Genomic DNA, 27453 nt, shown 5'->3' on the forward strand with positions numbered 1-27453 from the left:
TTGATCTCAGATGCCATCAGAGGAAGTGGGGCTCCATCTACTACTACGACGCATTGTGTACTAGCAAGCATTGTATTCTTTCGATCAATATGAGGCATCGGTGCTAATGATGCTAACCTTGGACACAACTGGTGCCGCCACATCACTGCATCGTATTATACTACTGTACATGCAGCTTCAAAGCTCTCAACATAGTACTTACTCATTCCATTAGCGGTAAAATTATCGATTCGATCTGTTATGAGTCATAACTTATATCCTCCTCTTTCAGACACAGATTTTCTTCTGCATGCATAGTTTCTCAGAGAGAGATATTGAAAATCGTGTGGTCAACTGAGTTTGCCGTGACATAAACTGTTGGCGGGCTCATATTGTATGACTTTCCACACTCACTGGAATTAATCCGGATGGATTAGATAAAGCATTCCACTAAAACATTGCAAAAACTACTTAAAGTCCTAGGTTGTGCGATCCAAGATGGAAGTATAGCTCGATTTTTTTTCGTTCAACAATTTTTTTTTAATCCGAACCCAACTCTATCCGCCGGCAATGCGGTGACGTCCTATACGGTGACGAACGAATTCTTTCAGCGGAAAATTAAAAAAGAGCTGCATCTGGTGGTACGTCTTCTCCGAAAAAAAAAGCTAAAGGCTAGCTGCACTAGCTTAGGCATTTATCTAGGAAGACAAGGATGATTTAAGCTTATCTTGTGTGAGACTACAATACGACCCGCAGAGATCCACCGAACTGGTGGTGTAGAATGATCTACTACTTGATCCTGTTCTTGTCAAAACAAGTTCAAAGTACATTGTTACCGATATTAGTTCAGATCATCCTAATGCTACATGCATACAGTACCTTCAGATTAATACTTGATAAATGGCAATATCACACTTGGACGAATCGAAGCTGACAGTTTTTTGTTGTTGTTAGATCTTCAGGCGACCTGGACAAAATATGTGTGCGGCTGCACCGAACAGAGTTTGAATGCTCCTACGTTGTTGCTGTACGCCGCGCTTCCTGTGCGAGAGGAAGCACCGGGCGGACATCGTCAAAGCGAAGGACGAACACCCGCTACACGCGATCGAAATCTGCTAGACCTCAGTTTTAACTCATCAAACTTGAAACAAATTGCTGGCTTCATCGGGTTATCCTGCAAGTTTGGTTGAGCAGTTATCCTGGCAGCGCTAATTATTCGAATGCACGTTTTTTTTTTGTTTTATCGTCACCTGTAAGTTTCCGAGCACAACACTGCAATCTAAACGATCAGAGCGCCCAAAACGTTCATCATGTATACTGCAGTAGCGAGCTGGCAGACCGTGAAGAAGAAGGTGGCGAGGAAACCTCCAAACAAAAAGGGGTCGTCGCCGTACCGGTTCACGATGCGGCCGATGGGGTTCGCGTCGAAGAAGCGCAGCGGAGCTCTCAGCAACGACAGCGTCATCTTGTCGAACAGGAGACGGGAACAACCAAGTGTACAAAGTTTGATCGCTTATTTTCAAAGGCATTGCCGGTTCATATACATGTATCGTCACTCCAACGAATTGGTACTTCAACGATTGGGTTTGACAAACCCACCGTGATGATTCTACCTCCTCCTGCTCGTCGAATGAGGGCTCCACGGATTTAGTTTCAACTTTAGTTCTTTGTAGCTAGTAGAACGGTTATCAAGAGCGAGGTAATCAACGTAATTTCCTTCCTTCCTGCTACTGAAATGTGCGCTGATGCCCAGGCAGAATCCTTTATTTGGTAGATTACCAGGTAGGCAGATGCTGCGGCTGCGAAGCAGGCGCAGGGGATGCCCGAGTACATCGTTTCCCTGTAAGGCTATCCGTACAAGCCAGCTTCGAACTGCGAAACCCCCCCGGGTCCACCACCCGGGTCCCCAATAAATTATTCCGTGCTAAAAATGCCATAACTATTGTATTGTATTAAAAAGCGACTTGTTTGCTGCCACCATTGACAACCCGTAATAGGGGTTGTATTTTTTCCAACCCTGATCAAGAAGGTGGTCAAAAAGGACAAGACGAAGGACTCCCACGCGACACAAACCCTCAACATTCTCGACGACTATGACCCCATCTTCCTCGGGAAAAGAATAATGGAGAGATGGAACGATTTCAAGGAGGACGCGCTGTATTACCTCCTCAGCCAGTACTTGGGCATCTTCTGCACGATTTGGATGAGGGCGACGGTCACCCCGGCGAAACTCTAAGACAAGCTGAAAATTCGCGAAACAAGCGGCCCATACGACAAGAACTACCGCATCTACCAAGTGTACGTCACCGTGTATGAACGCGTCTACGGCCCCACGTACAACCCGCTCCACATCTTTGGTCCCAAGGCGAAACCCACGCAATAAGTAAGTTACGGGACAACCTCGGTAATACACTCCATATGTCGTGTACAACATCAATTTAGTCATTATTAGGGGCTTACAACCTTATTAATCCCTATATAGGTGTCCTTCAGCTGAAAGATCTTTGTTGAAGTTTCCTTTCCGCATGACGGGGCGCAACGACGGCAACGAAGCCCCGAGCACTCGTTCATGGGCAATAGCTTCAGATATGCATAGATCCAGTATGTCGGGCCCGAGTGCGGAGCTGGAGAAGCTGCTGGCAGCCGCCACGGACTCGGGCCGCTCCCAGGCGAGCGCCTACAACGCCGAGACGATGGTGGACGAGCTGCTGAGCAGCACGTGGGAGCCGATCGACCCAACCTTTGACACTTCCAGTACTACTAATAAGGGGCGTCTCGTGCGCCACGCCTCCTTCACTCAGCAGACCACAAGCCTCAACGCCCTGCAAAGCGTCTTGACGGAGTCTATCGACCGCCTCGTGCAGCACCGCAAAGTGGTGTCCAACCGCATCGCAGAGCTGGAGCAGGACAGTCGACGAGTGAGCGGCAAGTTCCAGGAGGGACTCGTGAAACCGGATTTACTACTAAATGTAGGAGTTTTTTTAGAATGAAAATATTGTAGAATAGGTCTTTATTACTAACTTGTTTATTTTTTTAAGGATATTTGTGCGCAGATGGAAGACTTGGAGGAGAGATTCACCAAAGTGAGCTCGTCGGCGGTGCTGATTGGAGATAAATTGTCAGGGCTGGATGGAGAGCGGTCGAGAGTTCTCGAGACGGACGAGCTCATGGAGGCGCTGCTAGCGCTGAACGACCCGAGCAGCAAGTTGACCAAGTCCAGCAACAGGCTTTTCAACATTCTGCACGATCCGAATCAGCTGCGCGAGGCATCAAGGATTGTCAAGAAGATGAGTGTCTTCTCGTCCGAGCTATCGTCTCCTACGATAGCGTATGCTGTGGCAGAGATCGAGAGGTTGAGTCAGACGACGGAGAATGATTTGTTGACGGAGTTTACCAACGAGCAGCAGAAAGGAAACTTGGCGGGGATGCACAAATGCGCCGAGTCGTTGATCGAGTACAACGACAAGGAGAAGGTGGCGGATAGATATGTCTGGAACGTCATGTGTGACAGGCTCGCAAAGTACGCTTTCACCGTCTACATGGATACTTCCGATAGTTTACCTAATGTTCGGCTATGTTTGGTGTGGTGTACTGCAGGGCCGCGGGTGAACCTGCTGCTTCCTCGTTGGACCCCATCGAAGACTTGGACGCACTGTTCACAAAGATACTTACAATCTGCACGGAACAATTCCCGGTGATCGACAGCGTGTTTCCAGCTGTAGCGTGTGACTCCATTCGCGAGCTTTTGGTTGAGCGCCTGTTCAATGACCCAGCTTTTGGAATTCTATCGTTCTTGGACCAATTTCTCAGCACCAGGCGCTACACGGAACCATCGGGTGCTTCGTCGAACACTGCAGACTCCTCATCCACGAGCGACTCAGACCCCGTTTTGTCGACGAGTATGCAGAACAACCGAAGCTACGTGAAGTTGCTGTGCGCTGCGTATGAAAAGACGTGTGCGATGGTGTCAGAAATTGAAACTATTGAGAAATCGAATCAGGCAGACACTCACAAGCGAGAAGGTTTCTTCAACCAGGATAATGATGACCATTCGAGGGAACGAAAGCCTGCTGGCGAGAGTAGCGACCGTGAGCGAATCCACACGTTCCTCAATCTGCAAATGCACTCATTGTTCGGGAACCATCGAGAAAAATACTTGACGACGGAGCTGGATTTACTGCAGAGTCAATTCAAGAACATTTTCGCAACGGTGCAGTTTCCCAAGCCACCTGTGGTCTCAAAATCTAAGGGAGGAACCTCCAAATCGAAAACCTCGGCTACATCGGCTGCTTCAACTACATCATCGACCCAGTCCCCATCCGCTTCTTCGACCCAACTGGTGTCGTCGGCCTCAACGACGTCGATTTCGTCGTCTAGTTTCGAAAAGGATGGTGGCGTTTTGCAGCTGGAAGGGTCCTTAGTCTTCTTTGAGAGCCTTCGAGGACTAGTGGAAGATGATGCGGTGCCTACTAAATATGCGGAAGTGATTGACGAAACCATTGAGCGGTGTGAGATTATCTTGAAAGACTCCGAGCTGCGTGGAGAGCTGGTGACGAAGGTGTTTACGTCTTTTGTAGCATCGTTTGGAGATGAATACCTGGGTGTACGTTCTTGGCACTGGACTTGACCGATCTGCACTACGCTGTTCTGACGCTCTAACTGTATCTCTGCTTAGAAAATCACAACACTGGCGAAGGAAATTTTGCAAGACCAGCGTCTCACACCTGAATCCGCTTTGCAGTTTTTCATAGTCACCGAGGTAAACACTTCGTTTTTTTTTCTCTAGCCCGCATGGACGACTAACGCTGTGCATACCTTTCGTACAATTGTGGCTCACAGGCTCTCCTCAAGAGAATTGACTTCCTTGACGAGCAATTCGAGACTTGCATTGCGCCTTCTCAGGAGGACTCTCCAACACAATTGACGTAAGTTCAAGGTCTAGTTTTATATTAACGTTAGATCTACAGTCCCGGTTGACATGTTGTTTCCAGAATTTGCCAGGAGAGCAAACGGAAGTGCCTGGACAAACTTGAGAGCTCCATTTCAGCCGCCCTACAGCAAGCTCTAACTGTGATCGAGAAAACGGTTGGGCAGATCCTGGCGGCGAATCAGGGCAAAACAGACTTCCTGGGAGGACAAGCGAGTATGTCTCTATCATCGTCCAAGGCGTGCCAAAAGTGCACCGAGTATCTCCAACCACTCGTTGAAACAATTTGTCGCGTGTTGGTACGTTTCGTGTTGAAATAACACGAAGATTAGGAAGGGTGAGCATCTAATTGTTAAGATTTATGACAGATCGAGGAGAATTGCGACCGCTTCCTCGTTGCTTTGGCCCAGTCCTTCAAGGAGCTGTATCTCCAGCACCTGCGCAAGTTCCGCTTCGACCCCGACGGAGCCTGCATGCTACTCCGCGACGTCAGCGAATATCGTCAGGCCTTTCGGTCGCCTTCGCATCCTGTCGCAGTCGACGAGATATTCGACCTCTTACACGAGATCGCGAACGTGTTCGCGCTACCGCCAGAGAACCTAGGAGGGTTTGTTCGTGAAGGGAAACTAGCGACACTCAACAAGCAGACATTGCAGCATATCGTGAAGCGCCGCTGGGACTACAAGACGAATGCAGAGAAGATTGCTGCGTCATTGAAAGACGCGAAACAGGATGCAAAGGACGAGAAATCGACGTAGAGAGTGCGTCGAGGTCTATCGATTAATGACTAAGCACCGCATTTTCGAGCATACCGGGTACATGTACATTCATTACTTGAGTTGAGAATTACAGCTAAAGCTAAACCTTCACTGTGCACCCTATAAGGTATGCACTAAAAGAACATGAAAAAGCTGCAAATCAACCTAAACGGACTCTTAGCTAAACCCATTTGAACTCTTGTACGATGGAATTGTTATTTTTGGTGTTCAAACTTCGTTCTTGGTTCCCAATGCTATCAATGGGCAACAGTGAATTGATGCACTACCGAACGCAGCCTGCTTTTGGGAAGTCGATTTTCTAAGTACAGTAAGGTAATACCTTACTTGAAAAATAAATAGAATACTTAGTACAGTAAATAAGATGATTATCAATCTCCAATTATAGTATCGCCAGTATAGACAAATTAAAGCCCCCGTAACCTGGACATCTTACGTTTTCAATCAACAAATTTTGATCTCTCCAATTTCCAGCCAGCAATGGCTGTAGCCTCCGTCAAGAGATTTGAACACGAATGCGTATCGCGTGCTCGTTACACCTATTTACCCACTCTGATTGGTTTAAAATGCGTCTGTTATTGGCCTCCTCCTTCACTGGCCCTCACAATTTGACTCCCTCAACCCACAACAAGCAGCTGACGATGACAAGCAACCTGTGCCTCCCTGCTACTGCTGGACCTGTATTACAGACTCCGTCCCGTGGTCGCCTCGATGGAGACCAAGTTCGAAGTGCCTGCACTGCCTTTTGAGCAGCACATGAAGACGCGACAGGCGCTGAGCCATCTCCCGGATCTCTGCTGGACGGATTTGCTAAGCTACTGGACGAGAAATGCGTGAGTCAGCAAAGCGTAACGCGATAAAACCTCAGCTCGACGATCCGTGTACTGCTAGAGGAGGCTGGACTATGGCAGGCGCAGCAGCGCATTCAGAGGCAGCCCAATCAAGTTCAACCAGCATCGTTTACCACTGGCAATCAGATGGGCGCTTTCATCGGATGCCGCAGGATTTTGCTTTTCCACAGCTAGATGCGCTAAGTGTGTGGCGTATTTGGTGGCTTGGCCACCCTGCTGCCGGATACCCGCCTTTTCGGGCGCTGCAGCCATCTGACTTCACGAAGACCAACCGCAAGATGTTTTCGGAATGGACGGTGCTGGTCCGACATATCGTCGCTGGTGTGGAGGCAAGTACAGGGGCGAGAATGCAGCGACCAACTTCACAACGTGTAGCCGACGATCTCTACCAACTCGGCATAGCTCATGTGCCGATGAAGCCGCCTACACATGCGGCGAAGCAACGGCCCGAGCGAGCAGTAACCACACTGCGACGAATCCGGCAGGCAATCCACGAGTCGAATCCGGAGGCGAGGCGTGTGCTGTTTCGTCACAGGAAGCGCACTAGAAGCACCAAATAGAGGTTAACAGCATTAACAAGGCGTTAGTCGTGATGACGCAGCACATTAGCTCGTTCGATAGATGCTTGTTCGTCTTACCTCGCCACCGTTCCCGTCGAAGATGCACGACAATGGGATCTGGCGCCCCGCAGAGTGAGTACTGCCCTTTAGTGATAAGAATATTAGCCAATCAGACGACGTTCGTTATGCGTGTCACGAACCGGTTACGGGATCTCGACACAAGTCATTGACAACCATCTACCTCGGCTAACTGGGCAGGGAAGCGCATTGCCCTTGAACTCAGTTCAATGAACTGAGTCAAGTGCACTTTCGGTGTCGTGGCTTGATTTTTCGCGGTTGCCAGCTGCTGAGGAGACAAACACGGCTTTGGCCGTTGACGTAAGTCTGTGTATTGTGCATTCAGAATTCAACTTGAGCCTGAAGTCCCAATCTTGAGATCGAGATGACCGACGACAGCCGATAAAGCTGGCGCTTGATTGGACTCTGCCAGGAAAGTTGACAATTCCCAGGACTCTTTCCTGTGCATTGCAGGCGGCAAGAAAAGCAGCCATGTGCTCTTTGCCTCTGTGACCAACGGCTGCCCTCAGTAAAACACGGCAGCCTCAGAACAAGCCATGCGCCTCCTCTGCTACGTCTTCCTGGCGCTGGTTATCCTCTTCGCCGCGGACAGCCACGCCTCCTCCGCGACTACCGTCTCGGACAAGTCGACGCTTATTCAAGACGCTGCACCAGTCCACTCGGAGCTTTCCGTGGCTGTATACGATAGCTCAAAGAGAAACCTCCGGAGCGATGGCGTCGCGAGCGAGAGGGACGCGAAGAATGAGGAGAGGGGCTTCACGCCTACAGGCGTGAAGGAAGCTGCGCAGATGGTCAAGACGAAGAACTCGCACGCGACACACACGCTCTACGTGCTCAACGGAAACTCGCCCGGGTGGTTCGGCAAGTTCAAGAAGCTGTACAGGAAAGCCAAGTTCAACCTGGAGTATTACTTCCGGACGAATTACTGGAACATCCGCTTCACGCTTTGGCTCAAGATGAAGAGAACCCCGGCAAAGATGTACGACCTGCTGAAGGTCCGCGAAACGACCGGCATGTACGACAAGAACTACCGCGTCTACGTCAACTACGTGGCATTCTACGAGAGGTTCAAAGGCCCAGCGTACAACCCCATCCACATCTTTGCCCCGTAGTTTAAGGTTGACTAGTTTCGTGGAATCTAATTTAACACGTCGTGGATCTTTTAAAAGCCCCGAGGGCTTTAGATTGTCAACATCAGCGCAGCAAATATCAGAGGGCGCTCCATGTGAAAGCTGTTATCGAGTAACGCTACTGTAGAATTCAACAGTAAATTAGTGTATTTGGTAGCTCTCGACTGTCAAGTAGTCGACACCACGGTCAGTACATGTAGAATACGGAAAAATCTCCACTAAGAAAATCTGACCGAAATGACAGATCAGCACCAAGGGTGCGTGGTCCTTCTGACTCTAAAAGCTTCCAATTCGCAAGTTGTTTGCGGTGTTGTGATTCAAAAGAAAACTGCAAGTATTTTGCACAAAGTCGTGCGGGGCCCGAAGAAGCTCTGAAATTTGTGGTAAGGATAAAATACTCGAATCTAATATCCAAGTGGAGCCAGAGATCATAATATGCTGCACACTACAACTTGCCGATTCACATTTGTATGTTGACGCTTCTGTTTACAGAGCTCACGAGTAATGCTGTGGGCCGGAATAGGGACGGTATCTGTAGTATGACATACTGTGGCGTTGCCCATAATCTCGAATCTAAAGTAAACTACCACATCATACAGATAGATGTGCTTTCTGTTGTAGCAGCAAATCCGTACATCAGTCGTATGGGGGGCGACTGCGAGTGGGTATTGCTACGCAGTTAGCTCACCGGTGCTCCGAAGCTAATAAAAGCTCGACAACCAAGTAAAATGCCAGCGTGAACTCGCGTAAGGTCAATCTGTAACAAATTGGTTGTAACTGCCACTTGAGTTTATATAGCGAGTACGTGTATATTCATTCATGTGCCATTTCGAACTCATGAAGTCGACGGGTTTCTCTCATTGCTGCTTCGCCGGGCTTGAAATATTTTAGAAACTTGAGTGTAAGCTTTTCCATGAGATAGAGTTCCTTCATCATCTTAAAGAGATAGATCGGTGGATCGGTACTAATGGTAGCACGGTCGATCCAGTATATCTAGAGCATGCTCTGCGATTTCTTGCTGGCTGGGAACGGATGAGCAGAAGGAGAAGGCGCTCTTAGCGTTGAGCAGCATTGCGTGGGGGAGTCTACCGCATCAGAGAGCAATCGCCGGGGGATCAAGCTGTACTTACAGCTTGTGCGCAATGGAACAGACAATCAAAAAGCAGCGGCGACAAAGGCGCTCGGTTACCTCGTTTTGGGTAACCCAGGGACCCAAACAGCGATCGCTCGAGCTGGTGCGATCCATCTGCTCTTGGAGCTTGTCCGCAATGGAACCGACGATCAGAAGTCGAACGCGGTGACTGCGTTGGCGACTCTGGCGAACCAGAACCAACCAATCCAGGGAGCAATTGCCGCGGCTGGAGGCATCGAGCTCTTCGTTGAGCTCCTTGGCGCCGGAACGGACCAGCAGATCGAACGAGCCACGTGGGCGCTAGCAGCGCTGTCCGAGAGGAACGAAGCGAACAGAATGGCGGTAACTTAAGCTGGAGGACGGCAGCTGATCGCCCAGCTCAAGGCCAGGGGGACATCCACTGCGAAGGAATTCGATGAGAGTCGGGATGTCCATGCTTCCGTCTGGCACAACAGATGAGGACGCATTTTGGTCTGGTTCACTTGTAGCTGTCGACGAAGGTGAAGCAGTACTGGCAGCACTTCCACGCTCATCCGACGCAGATTTCGCCACGTTGGTGGATATTTCCACCGCTTTGTTGGTTTCGTCCATTTCTCCAAACTCTTTCAGTCGTTCGACACTGAATTCAGTGCAAGTCGCATGGTAGGGTCCACGTTCGTCATGGCAACCACCAACTCCCACTCGCTGTCATTCAATTCATCGGGCTGGTCAGGAATTAGCCCATCTTTTAGGTTCTCACGAACGATGATGTCGTCCAAGAGTGCAAAGGGAGGCTCGCCCATTGCGGCCTCGATGATGCACATGGCGAGCGAATATACGTCGGAGGCGAAGGTCGGCCGTCTAGTTAGACACTCAGGAGCGCTCCAACGCAGCGCACCTGTCACTAATTCACCTTTAGAGCGCGTGTAACAGGACCACATCGTACTCAACCCTAAGTCTGCGAGCTTCGCCAAGCCGTCTGCCCCCACGAGGATGTTGTTAAGCTTGAGGTCGCCATGGACGACCCTCGTTTTGTGTATAGTCCAGCCCGAGAGCTGCTTGGTGCAGGAGACGCCACAGCTCGCGCTTACTGCAGTTAGACCGGATCAGAAACACCCCGAGGTCTCCGTTGACTGCATCTTCACACGCAATGAACGGCGGTGAGCACACGTGAGACGCACCAAACATCTTGATGACGTTCGGGTGGTTGAGCTGGTACCAAATGTCCATCTCCTTCTCGATCTTGAGCTGCGCGCGTTGGTCGATCGCCTAGTCCTCCACGAGGAAGCGCTTCACGGCCACTTTCGTGCCGGGGCCCACACTCCGTGGTGTACAGATCCATAGGATCCGCTGGCGAATGGCTTGGGTTCAACCTCCACTTCACTCGAAGGAATAAATCATGGTGGTACGGGTCCCTCCGGTGTCTTGGACGCGAGAGCGATGGTTGCTTGGATCGACTTCATCAACCGGATGATCCTCTCGTCGTGTCTCGCAGCTCGCTGCTCCATCTCGAACCTCAGTGTCAACAGAGCCTCGCTCTGGGCCCGTGGGTCCTGCAGGTCGCGTAGAACCACTGCATTGTCTCTAGCGGTGGCGGCCATCACCTCTTTCATCGAGCTCACCTCGTCGCCCCCTTCGTCTCTCCAGAAACTTTTGCTGCTGATACCGCAGAGCTCAAACACCTTCGTCACGTCTTGATTGATCTGGAGTAGGTCGTTGACAATGGTCCAGTGCTCTACCACTCGGTAGACGATACCTTTGCCTCGGTAGCGGTGTAAGTAGCGGAAGAACCGCGAAGGTTCGGCGACGAACTTGTCCAGAGTATTCGGCGGAGAAAGAACCCCTTACTGCTCCCTCTTCTGGAGCTCGACGTAGAGCTCCATCAGCCGACTGTGGAGACCCTCGCATACGTTTTGGGCTTCTTCCATTTCTTGGCAAAGCGAGCGGATCCAGGGTAGAACATCAGTGATTCGACCGGCCTCAGGAACGACAAGATCAGCGAGCTTGACCATGGTGCCGATATGTGAGTTAGGCTCTTGACTAGGTAGGAGACGGCTTGGCGGAGGCTGCTTAGTTTAAGAATGACAAGCACCTCTCGGTTTGCTGGGAAACTGGGAAGACGACGCCAAGAATAAACCAAATCCAATGAAGTTTTGGATCTAAAGGAGTTCGAGCCGATAGAAACAATTCAAAGCAAATCTCGTGGTCAGAAACACCAAAGCCGTAACCTCGTACGTGATAAAGCTCTAGGACGCCGAAAAAAAGAATTTCTCCGTCAAGTTCTGTGAAGAACTTGAACCTGAACGCATTAGCAAGGACGAAAAGGTCAAACCAGAAGTCCGCCTGCTTTGATCGTCGACTTCGTAGCCGCCTTCGTTTACGACTAGCGCCTTCGTTTCGTACTGTTCTCGTTGTCTTCGCGAAGTTTGTGCAACGCAGTCTCAAACGCCCGCTTTTGTGCCTTTGTCCCCTTCGTCCGAAGCTCTTTCAGCTATGCACCGGCCCCTCGGTTGATTATAACGGTTTTGTATTCGGGGCTTTCCGCAGCAACTTGGCCTAAGACAAAGGCAGCTTCTGCTCTCGTTTCGTTGCTCCTAGACTGAAGGAGCTCGACCAGCGGTGGAATCGCTCCTGCGGCAGCAATTGCAGAGCGTGCAGTCCTAGTGGAGCTCAATGAAGACCGCACACGCACCGCGCCATCCGTTACCATCTCGTTCTGCTCAGGAGCAATTGCTCCCGCATCTAATACCGCCTGCCTGCGTTCACCATTTTCCAGCAAGTTCTCCAAGATGCAAATTGCATGCTCCTTCTGCCGATTGTTCCCCGCACGCAGTAACGCAACAACAGGGTCAAGAACTCCAGCGCTCGCTATGGCGTTATGATGCGCTTGATACCACGAGGCATTGTCCAACAGATACGCAGCCCATTGCTTTGCCCTTCATTTCCTGCCCGAAGAAGCGCCACACACGATACGACGACACCCTGATCCACGATAAAATTCCGCGCTCGGCGATCGAGAGTCAGGTTGCCCAACGCCTGCGCTGCATGCATCTTTTGCTGATCGGTGCCATCTTGAAGAAGCGTAACCAAAGGGGGCATGGTCACTTAAGGATGGTGTCCCGAAAACATTGGCTAACCGTTGAATAAGCCAACATTCGCGCGGAGTGCGTCTTCGCAGCTTCAGATCCATCCTGAAGACGAGCAGCGAACAGCGAAAGTCCAATTTCGCCTGTGATTTGAGATTGATGCACCCGGCTAACAGTCAGATTAGCCACAAGTAGAATTATGTGACCTTGTAGTTCGCTTGCTCCTGATCGAAGTAGCTTGATCGGGTCGGGGATGGCTCCTGCATCGACGATTGCATCTCTGTTCGCATCGTTGTCAAATACAACGTTGCCCAGTTCCCAGTCTGAATAAAGGCGGCGAGAACGCGACTCGGAGCTTACGAGAGATGGAATGGCGGCAATAATAACATCCAACTTGCTGCTCTTGGAAAGGCGACTCAACGCCCAGCACGATTGCTCCATTTGTCCGGCCCTGTCCGTTTGCAAGAGTGCGACCAGCGGAGCTATGGCCGCATTGTGTGTGATCACATCGCGGTTCGTCTCATCCTCAGCCAAATTCCTGAGTGCGTGTGGTAGTTTCCGCGTTGCTTGGAATGCTGTTGTGCTATTGACTGCAAGTTTAGAAGTGAGCTTCCTTTGTCTAGGCTCCTATTCCTGCTTTCACTCGAACGTCCTACTCCTATGATAGGCCTAAGAAGAGGTTCTTAGGCTTCGCCTAAAGAGTCGGTTGTTGTTCACTGCAACTTCACGTTGATAGCCTATGATGCACTTTGCGACGGTGTTCTGGATTGTAGATAGCCTCTTTGCCTTTGAAGATAGACAGTCACCGGTTGACAGAAATCTGTCACACGACTGTGATAGACAGTCCAAACATGCGACGGGACACAGTTACCGGTCAAGTTGCACTTCACCGGGTTGAAGTTGCGCCATAACCCGGTAAAGACACCAGACTAGTCACTCGAACGCCGACAAAGTGCTGCGAGAGCTTGGACTAACTCATCATCACCACTGTCCTCGATGTACGCCGCGACCCGGCCGGGCAGGTCATCATTCAGTGCCTGTAGGAATTCCCACGAATCTTCTTCGTCCTGCAGACCAACCCAGGAGACCAACAACTGCCAACCTTGCGGGACTTTGCGGTGGTCCTTGAACTTTTCGACGCCGAGAACCATGCCCTGGTTGCCAACATGGGCGAGTAGCTCTTCACTGGTGCCTAAACTGCCATCACGGGAGAATTTGAGGCGCGAGCCGTGCACCATGTAGCGTTGATTGTCCAGCAGATGGCGGATCATGTAGGAGTGAGGGTGTTCTTCGACAACTTCAAAGGGTCCCACCCAACGTGCCAATAGTTTGTTGACCGAAAGGCGTGAGTCGATGCGAGACCACAGTACAAAGTCACCAACCGAAAAGTTGCATGGCACTCCATTCGAACGGCTCATGTTCTGCAAGCGACGTCGTTCTCGGATGTCCTCTACTTCCTTGTGCATGTCTCTGAGGCTACGCTGCATCCTCTCCACCATATCGTTCGGAATGTTCACGGGCTCAGATACCACCATCGGCTTGCCATTACGCTGAACCACCACTGCCTCAAAAGGGGTCGGTCGGGGCAGCGCTGTAAACAGTTCGCCGGGCGACTTGTTGCCCAGTGACGCAACAGGGGTATGGTTCAGGATTCCCTGTACGGTGGGTACCAGGTACTCCCACTCATGTGTATCCAACTTCATCTCCATCAATAGAACCCGAAGCACTTGTAGAACGTCACGGTTGAGTCGCTCAATGGTGCCATTAATCCATGATGCATATGCGAGAACGAGGTCCTGCTCAATCCCGAGCTGCCTACACAACTGCTGCACCACCTCATTCTTAAAGAGGCTACCTTGGTCGGAAATCAGATTCTGCGGCGGTCCAAAGCGCTTCGACCAGTCCACCAGGCCGCTAGTCGCCACTGCACTTGTCGGTGAATCACAAGCAACCAACTCACAGAAATGAGTAAGTCCATCCTTCAGGACAAGTAGGTATTTGCAATTTCCCACACTGTCGCCGAGATAGAGAAAATCCCAGTGCAACATTTCATTGCGCTCAGTAGCATTGTAGGTAGGCCCCCCTGGTCGTGGAATCACATTGCCGCCCTTCACATGTTTACACAGAAGACAGCGCTTCAAAAACTGCCGGCAGTACTGCTCCAAACTACCGATCGCGAAAATGTCTTTGATCGTCGTCATCATGGCGTCCAGTCCACGATGACCCTGGTTACCACAATGGGCCACGATAAGGATGCGTTGCCGTAGCTCTTTGGCCGAGTCCGGGTCCAGATGCGGTCCTCGATTGTCATAGTCCCTTCCTCATCGGTAGTCACATTGGCAGGTGCCGTTTGTTGACGCTTCTGTTGTTGGTGTTTTATCTCCTCTAGCGTCGGGAAGACAAAATCACCTTGGCGTGGGCGAAGCTCGTCCAGTTGACGGCTAGCCGCATCGTCGAGGCGCTGCTGGTTGCGCGTCATGAACTTGCACTGAACGTGCACCCCCACCTCTCCCGAAGACAAGGAGTCCCAGCGCGACAGGAGGTCAGCCCAAACATTTGCCTCGCCATCGATGTGCTCGATACGATAGGGAAGCCCAGTTAAAGACAGCGCCCACCGCTGGAGTTTCCCGCGGATGTGGCGCTTGACCTCATGTGTCGGCGAGAACACGTACAAGAGGTTCTTGTGGTCACAAAAAAGTTGAAAGCCAGCGGGCCGGACGAGAAGGTGGCCAAGATTGCGTGCAGCCCAGATAATAGGGTACGCCTCTTTCTCAATGATGCTCCACCGTCTCTCGGTTGCGTCAAAGATGCCGCTCTTACAGGCCAAGAGCTCGTGCTGTTGCTCGTGGTCCAGCTTCTCAGGGTCCCAGTTCTCCACTTGAGTAACCACAAGTCCCCACCCCAGCTCGCTAGCGTGGTAAAAACGGAAAGAATAGCCGAGGCGTTAGGAAAATGTAGCAGTTGAGACGACCCGAGAAGCTATTTGGCCGCGACAAACATGGCCTCGACATCTGGCGTCCAAGCCAGCACAACCCCTGCGGCGAGCTTCTTAGTACGCCCACTCACGCTCAGGATCGCCTCCAACTTATCGTGCAGAGGCCGCATGACACGGGCAAAATCAACGAGAGTATCACGCATCCAGCCAGCAGCACACAAAAACTGCTGCAAATCGGCAGCCGTAGTTGGGAGCGGCAGCACCTGCAATGTGTTGATGCGTTCAGGGTCGTGACGGATCCCAGCACCGCTGAAAATGCGGCCGCACCAGCGGATCTCCTTCTGGAAGAGGTAGCTTTTACTCAAACTGAGTTTCAAACGACGGGTACGACAGAGCTCGAAAAATGTCCGAAGTGCTGCGATAAATGCTGGTGCATCCTTTGCATATACTAGAATGTCGTCAATCCACACGAGCAGATGAGCATACAACATCTCGGCGAACACAGTCTGCATCTCGTTCTGAAAATGTGTCGCGGAGTCGCTTGCTCCCTGGGGTACACGAGTCGGCGTCCACACAGTGTCCGTAGTGATGAAACTCATGCGCTCCTGGCTATCAGGATGTAGCGGTAGCTGCCAAAACCCTTTCGGCATGTCAAAGTCGGCAAACCCACACGCTCCCTCGGCTTCATTAGCTGAGTCAGTCACATCTTCGGCCGAGCCAGCAATCGGCACAGTTAGTGCGTTCACAGGTCGGTAGTCGACCGACATTCGGAATTCGCCAGGCGACTTCGGTTTGGCCACCGGTACCGCTGCACAGGCCCAATGGCTTTGGTTGTTCTGCCGGATAAAACCCATCAGCTCCGGTCGCTTCGTGTATTCACGGAGGAAGTTCCGCTGCGCAGGAGCGTACCGGTGCGAGCGCGCTCTGAATGGCTTGGCACCTTCGATCAACTTAATCCGCAGTGGTGCGATGTCAGCAGGCGGGTCTGCACCAAGGTCGATCCGAAAGATGTCTTCGTATTCCAGTACAGAGTCTCGCAGGAAAGAGAGGTACCCTTGGTCGAAACCGTTATTGCCCGCAGCAACCACCTTGTCCTCGAGTTTATCACGCACTTCTCTGGTGGACAGGTCGGCATCAGCACATTCTTCCTTTTCAGTCGAAGTCGCTCACGATTCTGGGGGCGTGCCAAACGCGGCACAATGATGACGAAGTTGCATTGTAGCACCACCACTGCCGGGGTATCCGGGCGTGGGGGATGCCCCTAAACTTGATGCAATGCGGGCTTCTGCAGCATTTGCGACGCCATCCGCGATGTCAACTGCCCACTTATGCGCGTGTATCGTTCGACTGCGTCGGACTTCCTTCTCCCAAACAGCTTCACTGCCAGACTATCAAAACCAGCATTAAACAGCGCCGTAGCGCCGCCACTTCGAAGGGAGTGCGAGGCGTAGTATTGCGGATTACGGCCAGCTCGACCAGCAGCAGCCTTTATCGCTCTTACCACGTCGGATACTTGCAAATTGTGAGATGCATCCACCTTGCACAGTAACTCGCCCGCATCAATACGAAGCGCCTCGTGGTGACGAACTAGGTACAATGCTGCTAGTACAGGGCAACACCACCGATGCCCAGATCTCGCCAATTCTCGAGAAGTACCCTTGCCAAATTGGTCGGATTTACTCCCTCGAAATTGTAGAATCACCGAAGTCACATCATGAAGGTTTCGGGTCTCGTGGCCTCTAGCATCCACAAATTTGACGTCCGCTCTCCGAATTGCGTAGTCGTGCATCCTTGAACCTTGAGCCAAATATTCGGATCTTCTCAACAGAAAGAAAAAGCCCAGCACCGAAGCCCCCCAAATGACCCGGTGCTGGGCAACTGCGAAATCGAGGAGCTCATGCAGGCACTTGAGGATTGCGCTTGTAACGGGAGATTTTGGCTTACTTGATGGGTCTTTCCGCCGCATTCCGGTGATAGCGAGTTGGTGGCCCGGCAAAAGGCCGACGTTGTAACCAAGGGTTCGCCTATGATGCCACGCAATATGGCTGACTTTAGAGAGCACGGTCGAGGCCGATCCCGATTTTCCCCAGCCATATTTCCAGCAGTACGTGGCGAAAAGGGCGAGCTGGTACGAATGTTGCCGGCGGTCTTCTGGCAGCCATTTTGCGAATTGAAGCCGCTCACACCATCTACACCACTGTGTCCATGTGCTTGCATACTAGATCTTGGACGTCGTGGCCAGTGACTCGGACTGAAGAGATTCGAGAAGTCGATGTAAATTTTCCTGCATTCTTGTGGAACTTGTGTCTGCACTCAACACGAAGAAAAATTAGTCCATCGAGCAATGTAAGGTTCGGTCCAAGCTCGCGAAGCTGCATCAGCCATCCAATTGGCCGATCCTGGAATATGATTCGCCGATACTCGAAGGTTGAAATACACTTCAGCCAGACCAATCGCCCGATTTATTTCTTGGCTGAACGCGTTGTTGGAGTGCATCCGATTGCACCAACTCACAGCTGCGGCATTGTCACTCCAACACTTGACATGAATTGTGCGTCCGTTCGCTTGTGCGCTCCACTTTGAACCCCACGACCACAACGCGATGGCAATGCACAAGTGTTCCCTGACATTGATTGAAAACTCGTCATGGCCGCTACCAACTTTGTCGATGAGCAATTTCTCTTCGTCATCAAACTGGATCTGTATATATGACTCGCAGGCGGGATCAAGCACGGCTAGCCCGAGGTTGGACGCGTCCATATACAGCTCCACGTCCGGTGCCGGCAGCTCACCAAACATCGCAAGCGGTAATTCAGCAAAACAACCATGCATTAAAATGTGCCGAAACCACACGAGATCTGTTTTGGCCCCTGCTGTAAGTTTAATTCTACCGAACCGTGGTGCTGATGTACACAGTGTCTGCAATCGTTGGTAAAAAGGCTTGGCTGTTGGCAGACAATTAGCCACGTGGCGAAGAGAACCCAGTAGCTTGTACAGTTCGGATTTTGACGCTGTGCCGCGTTGCTCCATCGCACTGGCGCGAGCACGAGCTTTAGCGATCTTCTCTTCTGGTATCGATACGGTGCGGCGCTCGGTGTTCCATAGTAGACCCAGAACAACAATTTCCACACTCCATTCCGAAAATCTTGCCTCATTGATCGACCGAGGTCCTAAGACAGCCAACATAGCGTGTCGTAAAGTAGCTTCAGCGAGTTCTAACCTGTTCTGGACATCCGGTTCGACCAAGACATGGTCATCTACCCACTCGTAAGGAAAAAATGGGTTCGTGTCGCTCGAGTCGGACACCGCTGCAGGTGAACTTCTGCCAATTAGCCACGTGATGGCACGGCCAAAGAGTGCGTAGCAGGGGGGCGAACCTGACCAGCCAAATGATGCCGCCATATCGACGACGAGAATGCCGAGTTCTTTCACATATGCCGCCATTCTGAAGACTTGGTTTGCGCGTGTTCTTAAGTGGCGAAAGGCACTCTTGACATCTCCCTTGAGGACGCGTATCCGGCCTGCATGCCCTGCTTTTGCTAAACTGTCGATGCGCCGTGCGATAACTACCACTGACTCGTATCTCACCTTGGGCACCGACTCGACAATAAATGCAGCGTTTACACAGTCGTCTTTTGGGTAGGATAAGTCGTGAATTGTGCGCACTTCCTCGATCGGGTCCACATCCTTCTTCTCAACAGCACCGAGCGGACTGCAGATTAGTTCTGGCCACCGCTCAATGATATCAGCATCTACTATCAAGTATTGACCGGAGTCTTGGCCATCCCGAATGCTTCTTGTGACAGCACGTAGGTAACGGCGGCGGGAACCATGGTTCTTCGGTGGTGGCCGCCGCGGTCTCGGCCCTTGTCTCCACCCCACGTCGATGCCCTTCTCAGCAATTTCAACGAGTAGATCGAGATGTTGATAGCCGTTAAGAACGGTCCGCAGCCGGACAGGATCGATGGCTTTGTTCGGTCTGCTGTCTACGCTATCTTCACCCCGCACAAATCGCGTAGCCTCTTCCAGGGACATATTGTGCGTGCGAATTACGGTGGATAGAGACTTGCAGGCTACTTCGTCAATTGCGTAGACAGGAGATGCTGGTCGCTTTGCACTAACGAACCCCCGTTTGCGGTGCAGGACGGAAATTCGAGCTTCGGCCCGAATTAAATCCGCTTCCAAACATGATTGAATCTCTCGGGCCGAATCCAATGACAGACTAATGTGGGCGTGACTGCAACACCTCAACCGACAAACGCTTGCACCCTCCACCGGCAACTGCTGCGACTCAGGTGATTTTGAACGCAAGTCAGCTACCCGGGTGCAGGATACCTTGCCGGTCTCGCTCCTTGCATCTGCCTCTGTGTCATAACAAGGCCTCGATTGACGACTATTTGTGCAACCAGCAGCCATTGGGCTGTCGGATTTACCGCAGATCCCGCCGACTGCGTACAAATTACCTCGCCAATCTTGCTCGTTGTTGTGGGTACCCTAATTGAGTCGCGTGGGGGCCTCGATTGCACGCGTAATCTAGACTGGCCCAACACCGTCTGAGATCCATCACTTGAATTGATTGGGTTAACGCAGTTTGCTACTTGACCTCGCGCCACCCTATCGGCTTTGCATGGCACCGCCGACGGTCGGTCGTTTTGCGTTCGTGATGGATAAATTGCCAGACCAGTCTGAACGAGTCATAACTCTTTGTGCTCGTCCTTCAGCCCACCAAAGCGCCTGTCAATCTCTTTTTTCACGATCGCGGGAAGCTGCTTGGGAACGAAATGCCCATGCTCGCTGGGACAACCGCGATCACTGTCCACCGCACAACCCGCCGCTGAGAGAAAACGCATGCACAGTCGTCGCGACTTTCCTGATGCGAGGTCGTTCTGCACTGGTAATTTGCGAAGAACTTCCTTAGGGATTCGCCCAAATCGCTTCTTACCGTCGTGGTTGCGGCCGTTGCGGAGCTGGGATCCTTGTTCAACGTGGCCCTCAAGGCGTGCTGGTCCCGACATTATCTCGTGTCGTACATCCTGCACTTGCCGATGCACCTTTATAAACATCGCATCCTTGAGCAACCGGTCATCGGTCGTACAACGTTGCTGTACGGCTCGAAGCTCACCACCTTCCTCAGCCGCTGCGATAGTGTGTTTTCGATGAACTTCACGATGGTCTCAACCAATTCGACCAGTTCAGCACAGCAAAACTCGCGAGCATAGGTGAGGAAAACCCTGGCAGAGTCCACAACATCTTCGATGCGCGATGCCGGCGATGCCGCCGAGAATTCTGCAGTTGCGGACAAATTGTCAAAGTTTGAACCACCGGCCTCCAACCAATCCACCCGCTCATCCCTCGATAGTCTTGCAAAGTGTCGAATCGAAAGACTACCAGAACCGAAACGAATATCATAGGCCCGCGTACAAATTCCAGGTACGGCTTTGAACTCCACGTGCTTGGACCGAACTAAACCTCTGCAAAACACATTGGCAGACTTACCTTTGTGCTTCTCCGTTGTTATGCGCTCGTGAACTAATTCCTGCTCCTCGGACGGTGCAAATGCGTACTTAGACGCCTTCTTTCCCCTTGTCGTAGGGGATGGCTTCTGTACGTGAGTACGCATGGTACCACCACCCTCCGCCGGCTGCGCTTTGACGTTGGCCTCCTTCCTAATCATCAAGAAACGCTCGAGAAGGTCCGGTTCGTCGCTTATTTTTGCGATAATCAACGCGTCTTGATCAATACCGGTTTGAACTCGTTGTCGCTTGGAGGGGACGTGGCCATCGTCGCCGTTGGCAACCGTGACCTCTTGCTGTCGTTTCGTCACGTGTTGTGTGGTAGTGTTTGCCCGACCAACTTCAGCACCGCGTTCCGATTCGTCTTGGGGCGAGTCATCGTCGTCTGGAAACGGGTCAACGAGCTCTTCCACGTCCTGAACCGAGCCGCGAGACAAAGCGGACGTGCTCCGAAGCGGTTGGGGCGTTGGTGGTTTGCAAAATGAGTTGCCTACGCTGCGCGGCACTGGTGACACCCCTCCGTCGACGTAAAAAGCGAAATTTATAGCGTGCTGGAGTGGAAAATGAGCTTCCTCTCCTGTTCTTGGGTCGATCCACTGACACACCTTGTCACCACTAGGGTGATTTTCCTCACTCTCATCAGACCTTTCAGTATCTCGGACACTTGATTTGAAGCAGAACTACCGCCGGTACCGAGCAGCCGACTCAGAATTGACTGCTCCATCGCCTCTAGGTCAGTAGGACTCCACTCGTCGCTTCTGAACTCGACGTCTTCAAGCAACAGAACAATCACTGGTAGCACCACTGACACTGCAGCTGCCGCTGCCACAAATTCATGACCACCGGATCGGATCGTGACACTGCTCTGGTCGACCGAGGTCACTTGTCCATACTGAACCTCTCCAGCTAAACTGACGGACACGGGTCGTCGAAGCAACGAGATATGACCGGCCTGGGAAACTTCACTGGCCCGAACCACGTGATCTTCGGTGACGGCACGATCCAGTTTCCCTTCGCCTCCTTCCAAGCTGCGAAACGTCACCTCCTCCGAGTCTAGCTGTAAGACCTTAGCATAAAACGGATGCTCTGCTTCGAACTCCACCACTTCAGGTGTCAGGTGAAGGAAGGAGCGGCTTGTAAGTCTCACCATGACCGGAGTGCTGAAGGCTGAAAGCTAAAGCAGGAGGGCTTAAGCGGCAGACGGAGATTCTGAAACTAACGCTACGACCTCTACGACTGCTCCTAGCACTTGAGCGTTGGTTTCATCTCTGCTTTCTCTCCTCAAGAGCTATTTTCACCTTGAACTTGAAAATATCCACTTCAAATGGGTCAACATCCTCAGGTACAGCCCCTTCTGCAAGTTGTTCCAGCTGGTGGTTCACGTCAATACCCAAGGACACGAGAGTGTCATTGCCTAGGAGGAAATCTGTCTCACTCCCTTCCATGACTAAACACTTCACCTCTCGGAGCTTCACAGCGCCTGCAGCAGTTTGCAGCACGATGTCGAGTACTACTGAGTCGAAACAAGTCACAGGCGAACCTTCGGCGACATCCGCTTCAATGGGAGTAGGCAGTGGCTCAACTTCGACGCCCGAACCCAGAGCAATTAATTCTCCGACCACAGCACGAGGGATGACAGTAGAATCCGAGCCCGAATCGGCACAGTAGGGCAGAACCACTAGCTCGTTTACCATCACTTCACCCGGCTGAGGAGCCGTCCGAACAACCTTGACTCGTGCCCTGTCCTTCACTTCCTTCATCTCCTCGACAGCCCGAGCCTTGTCCTCGGCAGTCGCAGACGGACAGTCACCGAGCCAATGAGATCCCTGGCAGTGCCAGCACCCTGTCTTCGGTGGGGGCGACTCCTTCCTCTGGGATGGCACCACTGTAGGTGTCTTCCCGCTGCTGCGTTGAGTCGCGTTGATGCGCAGCTCAGAGTTGCAGGGCTCGTTCCTCGTGTCGGCATGCCCAGCCTTGCCGTTAGGAACAGACTTCGGCTTCTGCTCCATGCTCAGCAAATGATACTTATGTTGCGCTCTTGTCTTGTCTTTGATGATGTTGAAAAGCATGAAGTCGTTCTTCTTCGCCTCTCGGCACTCGTACTTACAGTGGCGCTTAAATCATCGCGCACCATTCTTGGTTCAAGGTTGTCAATCAAAATGGTGCACCGTAACTTCATGCGATCGGCAAACCCCTCTGCTTCGGGGTCACCGACACCAAGAATTTTCCCCAATCCGTTATTCTCAATGATCATGGCGAAATCTCGATAGTACTTGAGCACACGCGCGTCGATGTCATCCTCTGCGAGGTCGATTCTCAATTTTTTCTTGAAGAGCTCATCGAGGTCTGGGATTTGTTCGTTCTTCAAGGTGCCAATGCGTTGCTAAATCAGCATGAGGAGTTCCTCGCTACTGACATTCTCAACCGTCTTTCGTAGCTCGTAGAGACAAATAATCTCCAGAAGCTTCCGGTCGATTGATGACTTCACAGGCTTCATCGCGACTTCAGGTCGCTCACGGCTTTCGAGACAGCGTTGTCGAATAGTCTCTTCATACTGGTCTCGTGCTTGCTTTCACTTGACCAGCCCATCGTGGCTCCAGTCTTCCAGGAGAGGAGCCTTGATGAACTCGAATACAGGCTGGTTGACGGACTGCATGACTGCGTCCCCATCAGCCTCGTACTGCGGGTTGTTGCTTGCCATAGTAGCAGTCCCTAAGGACTAAAGTATACTTTGTGGTAGTTTCCGCGTTGCTTGGAATGCTGTTGTGCTATTGAGTGCAAGTTTAGAAGTGAGCTTCCTTTGTCTAGGCTCCTATTCCTGCTTTCACTCGAACGTCCTACTCCTATGATAGGCCTAAGAAGAGGTTCTTAGGCTTCGCCTAAAGAGTCGGTTGTTGTTCACTGCAACTTCACGTTGATCACTTTGCGATGGTGTTCTGGATTGTAGATAGCCTCTTTGCCTTTGAAGATAGACTGCTTGCTGTGCCGCAAGCTACAGTGCGTGTGCTGCCAACATCTTTTGATCGTCATCTCCAGTCTTCAACAGTGTAAGAATGGGAGGAATAGCCCCAGCGTTCTTCAGAGTCTCATGACCACCTGCTGCGGCAATACACGCACAGTAAGTCACAGCTTGCAGTTAGCCTTCATCATCGTCATCAGACAATCTTCTTGAAAGTGGCCCGCATTCTTCCAGCGTAGTATGCCCTTGATCTCGCTTAACGTCGTATCTTCTATGCCGGAAGCCAACTTCGTTAATTTGTACAGACATCGGAGGGAGCATAGCTTCGTAAAATGGCTGAGACCATTCTTCACCAGCTGAATAAAAGCAGGAACCCCATTCGCCTCGACAATTGCCTTGCGTTTTCCAGGATACATGCACGCAAACAAGAGAAACAACATGTCTTGATCTTGCACCCGTGGACTACTTGAAGAGCTAGCTGCAATCAGCGTCTTTGGAGACAGAAGGGGAGCTTGATAAGCCAATCGTCGTAGTTGGCTGGTTAGCTGTGCTACGTGACAATTGGGTCCCGCACTGCGAGCAAAACCGCGCACCAACGGCTACTGCCGAAAAACAGGACGGGCAAGCTTGTCCTGCGGTATTGAGAGCTTCAGAAGTGGCTTTAGTAGCAAACTCTTTTAGTTTGTCGATCACCTCGCTAAGCGGAAGGTGCTTCAAAGGATCCTTGGCAATCATAGAAAGCACCAGTTCCCATTCATCTCGTCAGGCTTTTCTGGAGTAGCACCACAAACGCGAGAAGGGTCTACCCAGGAAAATGGAACTTCACTGGTCACAGCCTCAATGATGCACGTGGCGAAGGAGTAAACATCGGAGGCGGCAGTTGGTCCTTTCTCCGGATATTCCGGCGCTCTCCACCGTAAATCGTCCTGCACCACTGCACTTGAGAACTTCTTCGAGGGGTCAAGTATCTGCGCATGGCGTCCAGCCCGAAATCCGCGAGTTTCGCCTGTCCGTCAGCCCAACGAGAATGTTGCTCAGCTTCAAGTGACCGTGGACGAACCTTTCTTATGAAGGTAGTCCAAACCAAGTGCTGCATCGTGCAGCATCGTCCACATCTTCTTATTATTATTGCTGTCCGAGCGTGCCAGAAAGCAGCCCAGATTCCCACCGGTCGTGTCTTCATAGACAACGGACGGCGGCGTGCTCACATGCGACCTTCATCACATTGGAGTGGTTCAACTGGAACAGCCTCCCCAACTCCCTTTCCACCTGAACCTGCGCGCGCTCGTCCATGGCCAAATCGTCCACCGAGAAGAACTCCACCACCACACTCTCGCCAGACTCCGCCATCACACCCCGATGCACGCTCCAAAAGTGTCCCCCAGCGAATGGCTCGGTCTCAAATTCCGCCTCATACAGAGGCAAAAACGATGGGGGCAACGTCACGTCCGCCCTCTTCACCCTTGCACTGATAACTCTCTCCATCAACGACTTGATCCGACGGATTGACGCCGCCTCGTTCCTCGCTGCACCTCGAACTTCAACGTCCACAAGGCCTCCACCTGAGTCCTCGAGCACTGCAGACTGCGGATGTCCACTGTATATGTCCACTGTACTTATGTCCACTGCATTATTCAGAGCTTGGTCCTGCAATTGGCAGTCGAGCTGCCAGCTCGTGTCCCAATTGGTGGGCGCCCCCACGTCCAGCGCCTCGAACACTCGCGCCAATTGGTCGGTCACTTGCTTCAAGTTGCTCGTCATTAACTCATTCTCAACATGAACGAGAAATTTTTTCTCATTCTCGGTGACTCTGAAAATAAGGGGCTTTTGTGATATTTCTGTAAAAAATGGAAGAAGGCCGCTAAGACTTCCGTGTAGCTGTCCAAAGCTGGGGGGCTGGGGGGTGCCCCTCGTCGCTCATTCGACACAGCTCCTGCAGGCGCGTGGCCACGCGCGCGCACGCGGGCCGCGCCTCCTTCATGTGGACACATAGGTGTTGGATGACGGGCAGAGCCTCGGCCACCGAGCCTGCGCCCGGCAGGTCGTCCATGTCATCGGGAAAATACAAATGTGATGACAAGCAAAGTATTGCCGCTTGCAAATACTTTGTCCTCTAAAATAGACCTCTAAAATAGACCACGCCTGTCTCTTAATATGAGTGGACATGATTTAGCTTTATACTGTGGTGGGGGCCGCTTTTAGGCCCAGAAACTCGGTTTGACCCATCTAGAATGGAATTTCTAGAAAAGCGTTTTGGTCGGGAAAACAGAGTCCCAAGCTTGCATGTTAGACCAGTACTGGCGATACTAAGCCGTGCTAAAGCACGGAGAAGCTCTGGATTTTATCATGTAGTTTTGATTCTAGGTTTGATTCTAAGTTAATTTATCTTAAATGTGCCTAGCAGTTCTACCCGAGGTTCTTTGCTTAGAGCGCAGTATCATTTAATTTCAGCAGTTGGTGCTTTTGTCTTTATTCGGGTTTGCTACCAAGTTCCGAAACCATGAAAGTATGCACTACCAACTATCTCAAGCCCTTACGCGAGCATGTACTGGTCACTCGCTATGCCTTAGCTATCTTGCAATAATATGCAGCCAACGTCAAGGCTTGAATGCGGCGGTAACGGTACGTATGCACGTGCAGAATGGTTGAAACGAGCACGTGCAGAATGGTTGAAACGAGACCAGCATTGTAATGGGCCCCATTTACATAAGTAGGTAGATTGACAGTACATAAAGTAGTTAAGTCAGTACACGGCTAGCGTGTACTGATGGTCATCGTGATTGGCTGAATTGGGGGAGCCAGACCCCATTTCAGCCAATCAGGCGTTGACCTGCATTTGAGTGGCTCACATGAGACCAGGGGTAGCCGCCCTGGTCCTTACATAAACAGAGTTGATTTTACCCAAGACTGACTGCTTGATCTCACAAAATCCGAGTCTTATCTAAGCTTCCTCACCGCTACGTGTAAGCTAGTAACGGACACACACCTGGCCCGTTACACCTGGTAGCACTTCGTAGTCCTTCCAACGACCAAGACCAAGATGAGCCAAGTCCTGACGTCTGGACCTTCAGGGGCAGCCCTGGAGCATGGTGCCTTCCCCCATCTCACGCGGATTGAGTGGGAAGCTCTCCACCGCCCCGCGGCGGTGTCCGGAGAGGCTGTTGTCACCTCGCTGCTGAGCTCCGCGATGCCGGAACAACAGCGCCAAGCTGCCCAAGAATTCATGGAACGCGAGCTCGCCGACGCGAATCGGCGGGTCGCAACTCCCTCGCGCTCCTCGAGGAACGACGTCGTCAAACTGGAGACATCGACATACTCCGGTGTGGGTGACGACCGGCTTCCGCTGAACCGCTGGTTCCGCGAGATCGACATCGCTATCGCCTCGCGCATGATTGAAGCGCCGGCGGCCAAGGTCAACTTCCTACTCTCCCGGCTGTCCGGGAAGGCCAAGGAGTGGGCCCTCGGCAAGCTCGTCGTCGACCAGCACGCGTTCTCCACCTTGGATGCGCTCCAGAGTGACCTCCGGCTCCCGTTCGAGCCGCCCCAAG

At 51.8% G+C, this 27453-nt stretch overlaps 10 protein-coding genes across 10 annotated transcripts; 4 read left to right on the forward strand and 6 right to left on the reverse strand.

The window, feature by feature from the left end:
• Positions 1-2672: 2672 nt before the first annotated feature.
• Positions 2673-5664, forward strand: PHYSODRAFT_471708 (hypothetical protein; the record flags this gene model as incomplete). Its single annotated transcript, XM_009517972.1, has 6 exons — positions 2673-2948; positions 3018-3499; positions 3577-4582; positions 4819-4904; positions 4971-5205; positions 5275-5664. The coding sequence occupies 6 exons, from the start codon at positions 2673-2675 to the stop codon at positions 5662-5664; spliced, it is 2475 nt and encodes an 824-aa protein (XP_009516267.1).
• Positions 5665-6425: 761 nt separating this feature from the next.
• On the forward strand, positions 6426-7205 carry PHYSODRAFT_284373 (hypothetical protein; the record flags this gene model as incomplete). The annotated part of the gene is made up of 1 exon (XM_009517973.1): positions 6426-7205. A coding segment is annotated over exon 1 (504 nt), but the record flags the coding sequence as incomplete, so codon positions are not given.
• A 502-nt stretch (positions 7206-7707) lies between these two features.
• Positions 7708-8283, forward strand: PHYSODRAFT_284375 (hypothetical protein; the record flags this gene model as incomplete). The annotated part of the gene is made up of 1 exon (XM_009517974.1): positions 7708-8283. One exon carries the CDS (start codon positions 7708-7710, stop codon positions 8281-8283), a length of 576 nt encoding a protein of 191 aa, XP_009516269.1.
• Positions 8284-9415: 1132 nt separating this feature from the next.
• Positions 9416-9784, forward strand: PHYSODRAFT_473952 (hypothetical protein; the record flags this gene model as incomplete). Its single annotated transcript, XM_009517975.1, has 1 exon — positions 9416-9784. A coding segment is annotated over one exon (369 nt), but the record flags the coding sequence as incomplete, so codon positions are not given.
• A 1025-nt stretch (positions 9785-10809) lies between these two features.
• On the reverse strand, positions 10810-11424 carry PHYSODRAFT_294340 (hypothetical protein; the record flags this gene model as incomplete). Its single annotated transcript, XM_009517976.1, has 2 exons — positions 10810-11223; positions 11323-11424. 2 exons carry the CDS (start codon positions 11422-11424, stop codon positions 10810-10812), a joined length of 516 nt encoding a protein of 171 aa, XP_009516271.1.
• A 479-nt stretch (positions 11425-11903) lies between these two features.
• On the reverse strand, positions 11904-12939 carry PHYSODRAFT_294341 (hypothetical protein; the record flags this gene model as incomplete). The annotated part of the gene is made up of 3 exons (XM_009517977.1): positions 11904-12348; positions 12381-12469; positions 12550-12939. The coding sequence occupies 3 exons, from the start codon at positions 12937-12939 to the stop codon at positions 11904-11906; spliced, it is 924 nt and encodes a 307-aa protein (XP_009516272.1).
• A 3282-nt stretch (positions 12940-16221) lies between these two features.
• PHYSODRAFT_434001 (hypothetical protein) lies at positions 16222-16548 on the reverse strand (the record flags this gene model as incomplete). The annotated part of the gene is made up of 1 exon (XM_009517978.1): positions 16222-16548. A coding segment is annotated over one exon (327 nt), but the record flags the coding sequence as incomplete, so codon positions are not given.
• Positions 16549-16694: 146 nt separating this feature from the next.
• PHYSODRAFT_472917 (hypothetical protein) lies at positions 16695-17609 on the reverse strand (the record flags this gene model as incomplete). Its single annotated transcript, XM_009517979.1, has 1 exon — positions 16695-17609. A coding segment is annotated over one exon (915 nt), but the record flags the coding sequence as incomplete, so codon positions are not given.
• Positions 17610-22208: 4599 nt separating this feature from the next.
• PHYSODRAFT_309620 (hypothetical protein) lies at positions 22209-23647 on the reverse strand (the record flags this gene model as incomplete). Its single annotated transcript, XM_009517980.1, has 2 exons — positions 22209-23060; positions 23528-23647. 2 exons carry the CDS (start codon positions 23645-23647, stop codon positions 22209-22211), a joined length of 972 nt encoding a protein of 323 aa, XP_009516275.1.
• Positions 23648-25084: 1437 nt separating this feature from the next.
• Positions 25085-25666, reverse strand: PHYSODRAFT_294343 (hypothetical protein; the record flags this gene model as incomplete). Its single annotated transcript, XM_009517981.1, has 1 exon — positions 25085-25666. One exon carries the CDS (start codon positions 25664-25666, stop codon positions 25085-25087), a length of 582 nt encoding a protein of 193 aa, XP_009516276.1.
• Positions 25667-27453: the final 1787 nt, after the last annotated feature.

Source organism: Phytophthora sojae (genome assembly GCF_000149755.1).
Source record: "Phytophthora sojae unplaced genomic scaffold PHYSOscaffold_1, whole genome shotgun sequence".
NCBI classification, from domain to species: Eukaryota; Oomycota; class Peronosporomycetes; order Peronosporales; family Peronosporaceae; genus Phytophthora; species Phytophthora sojae.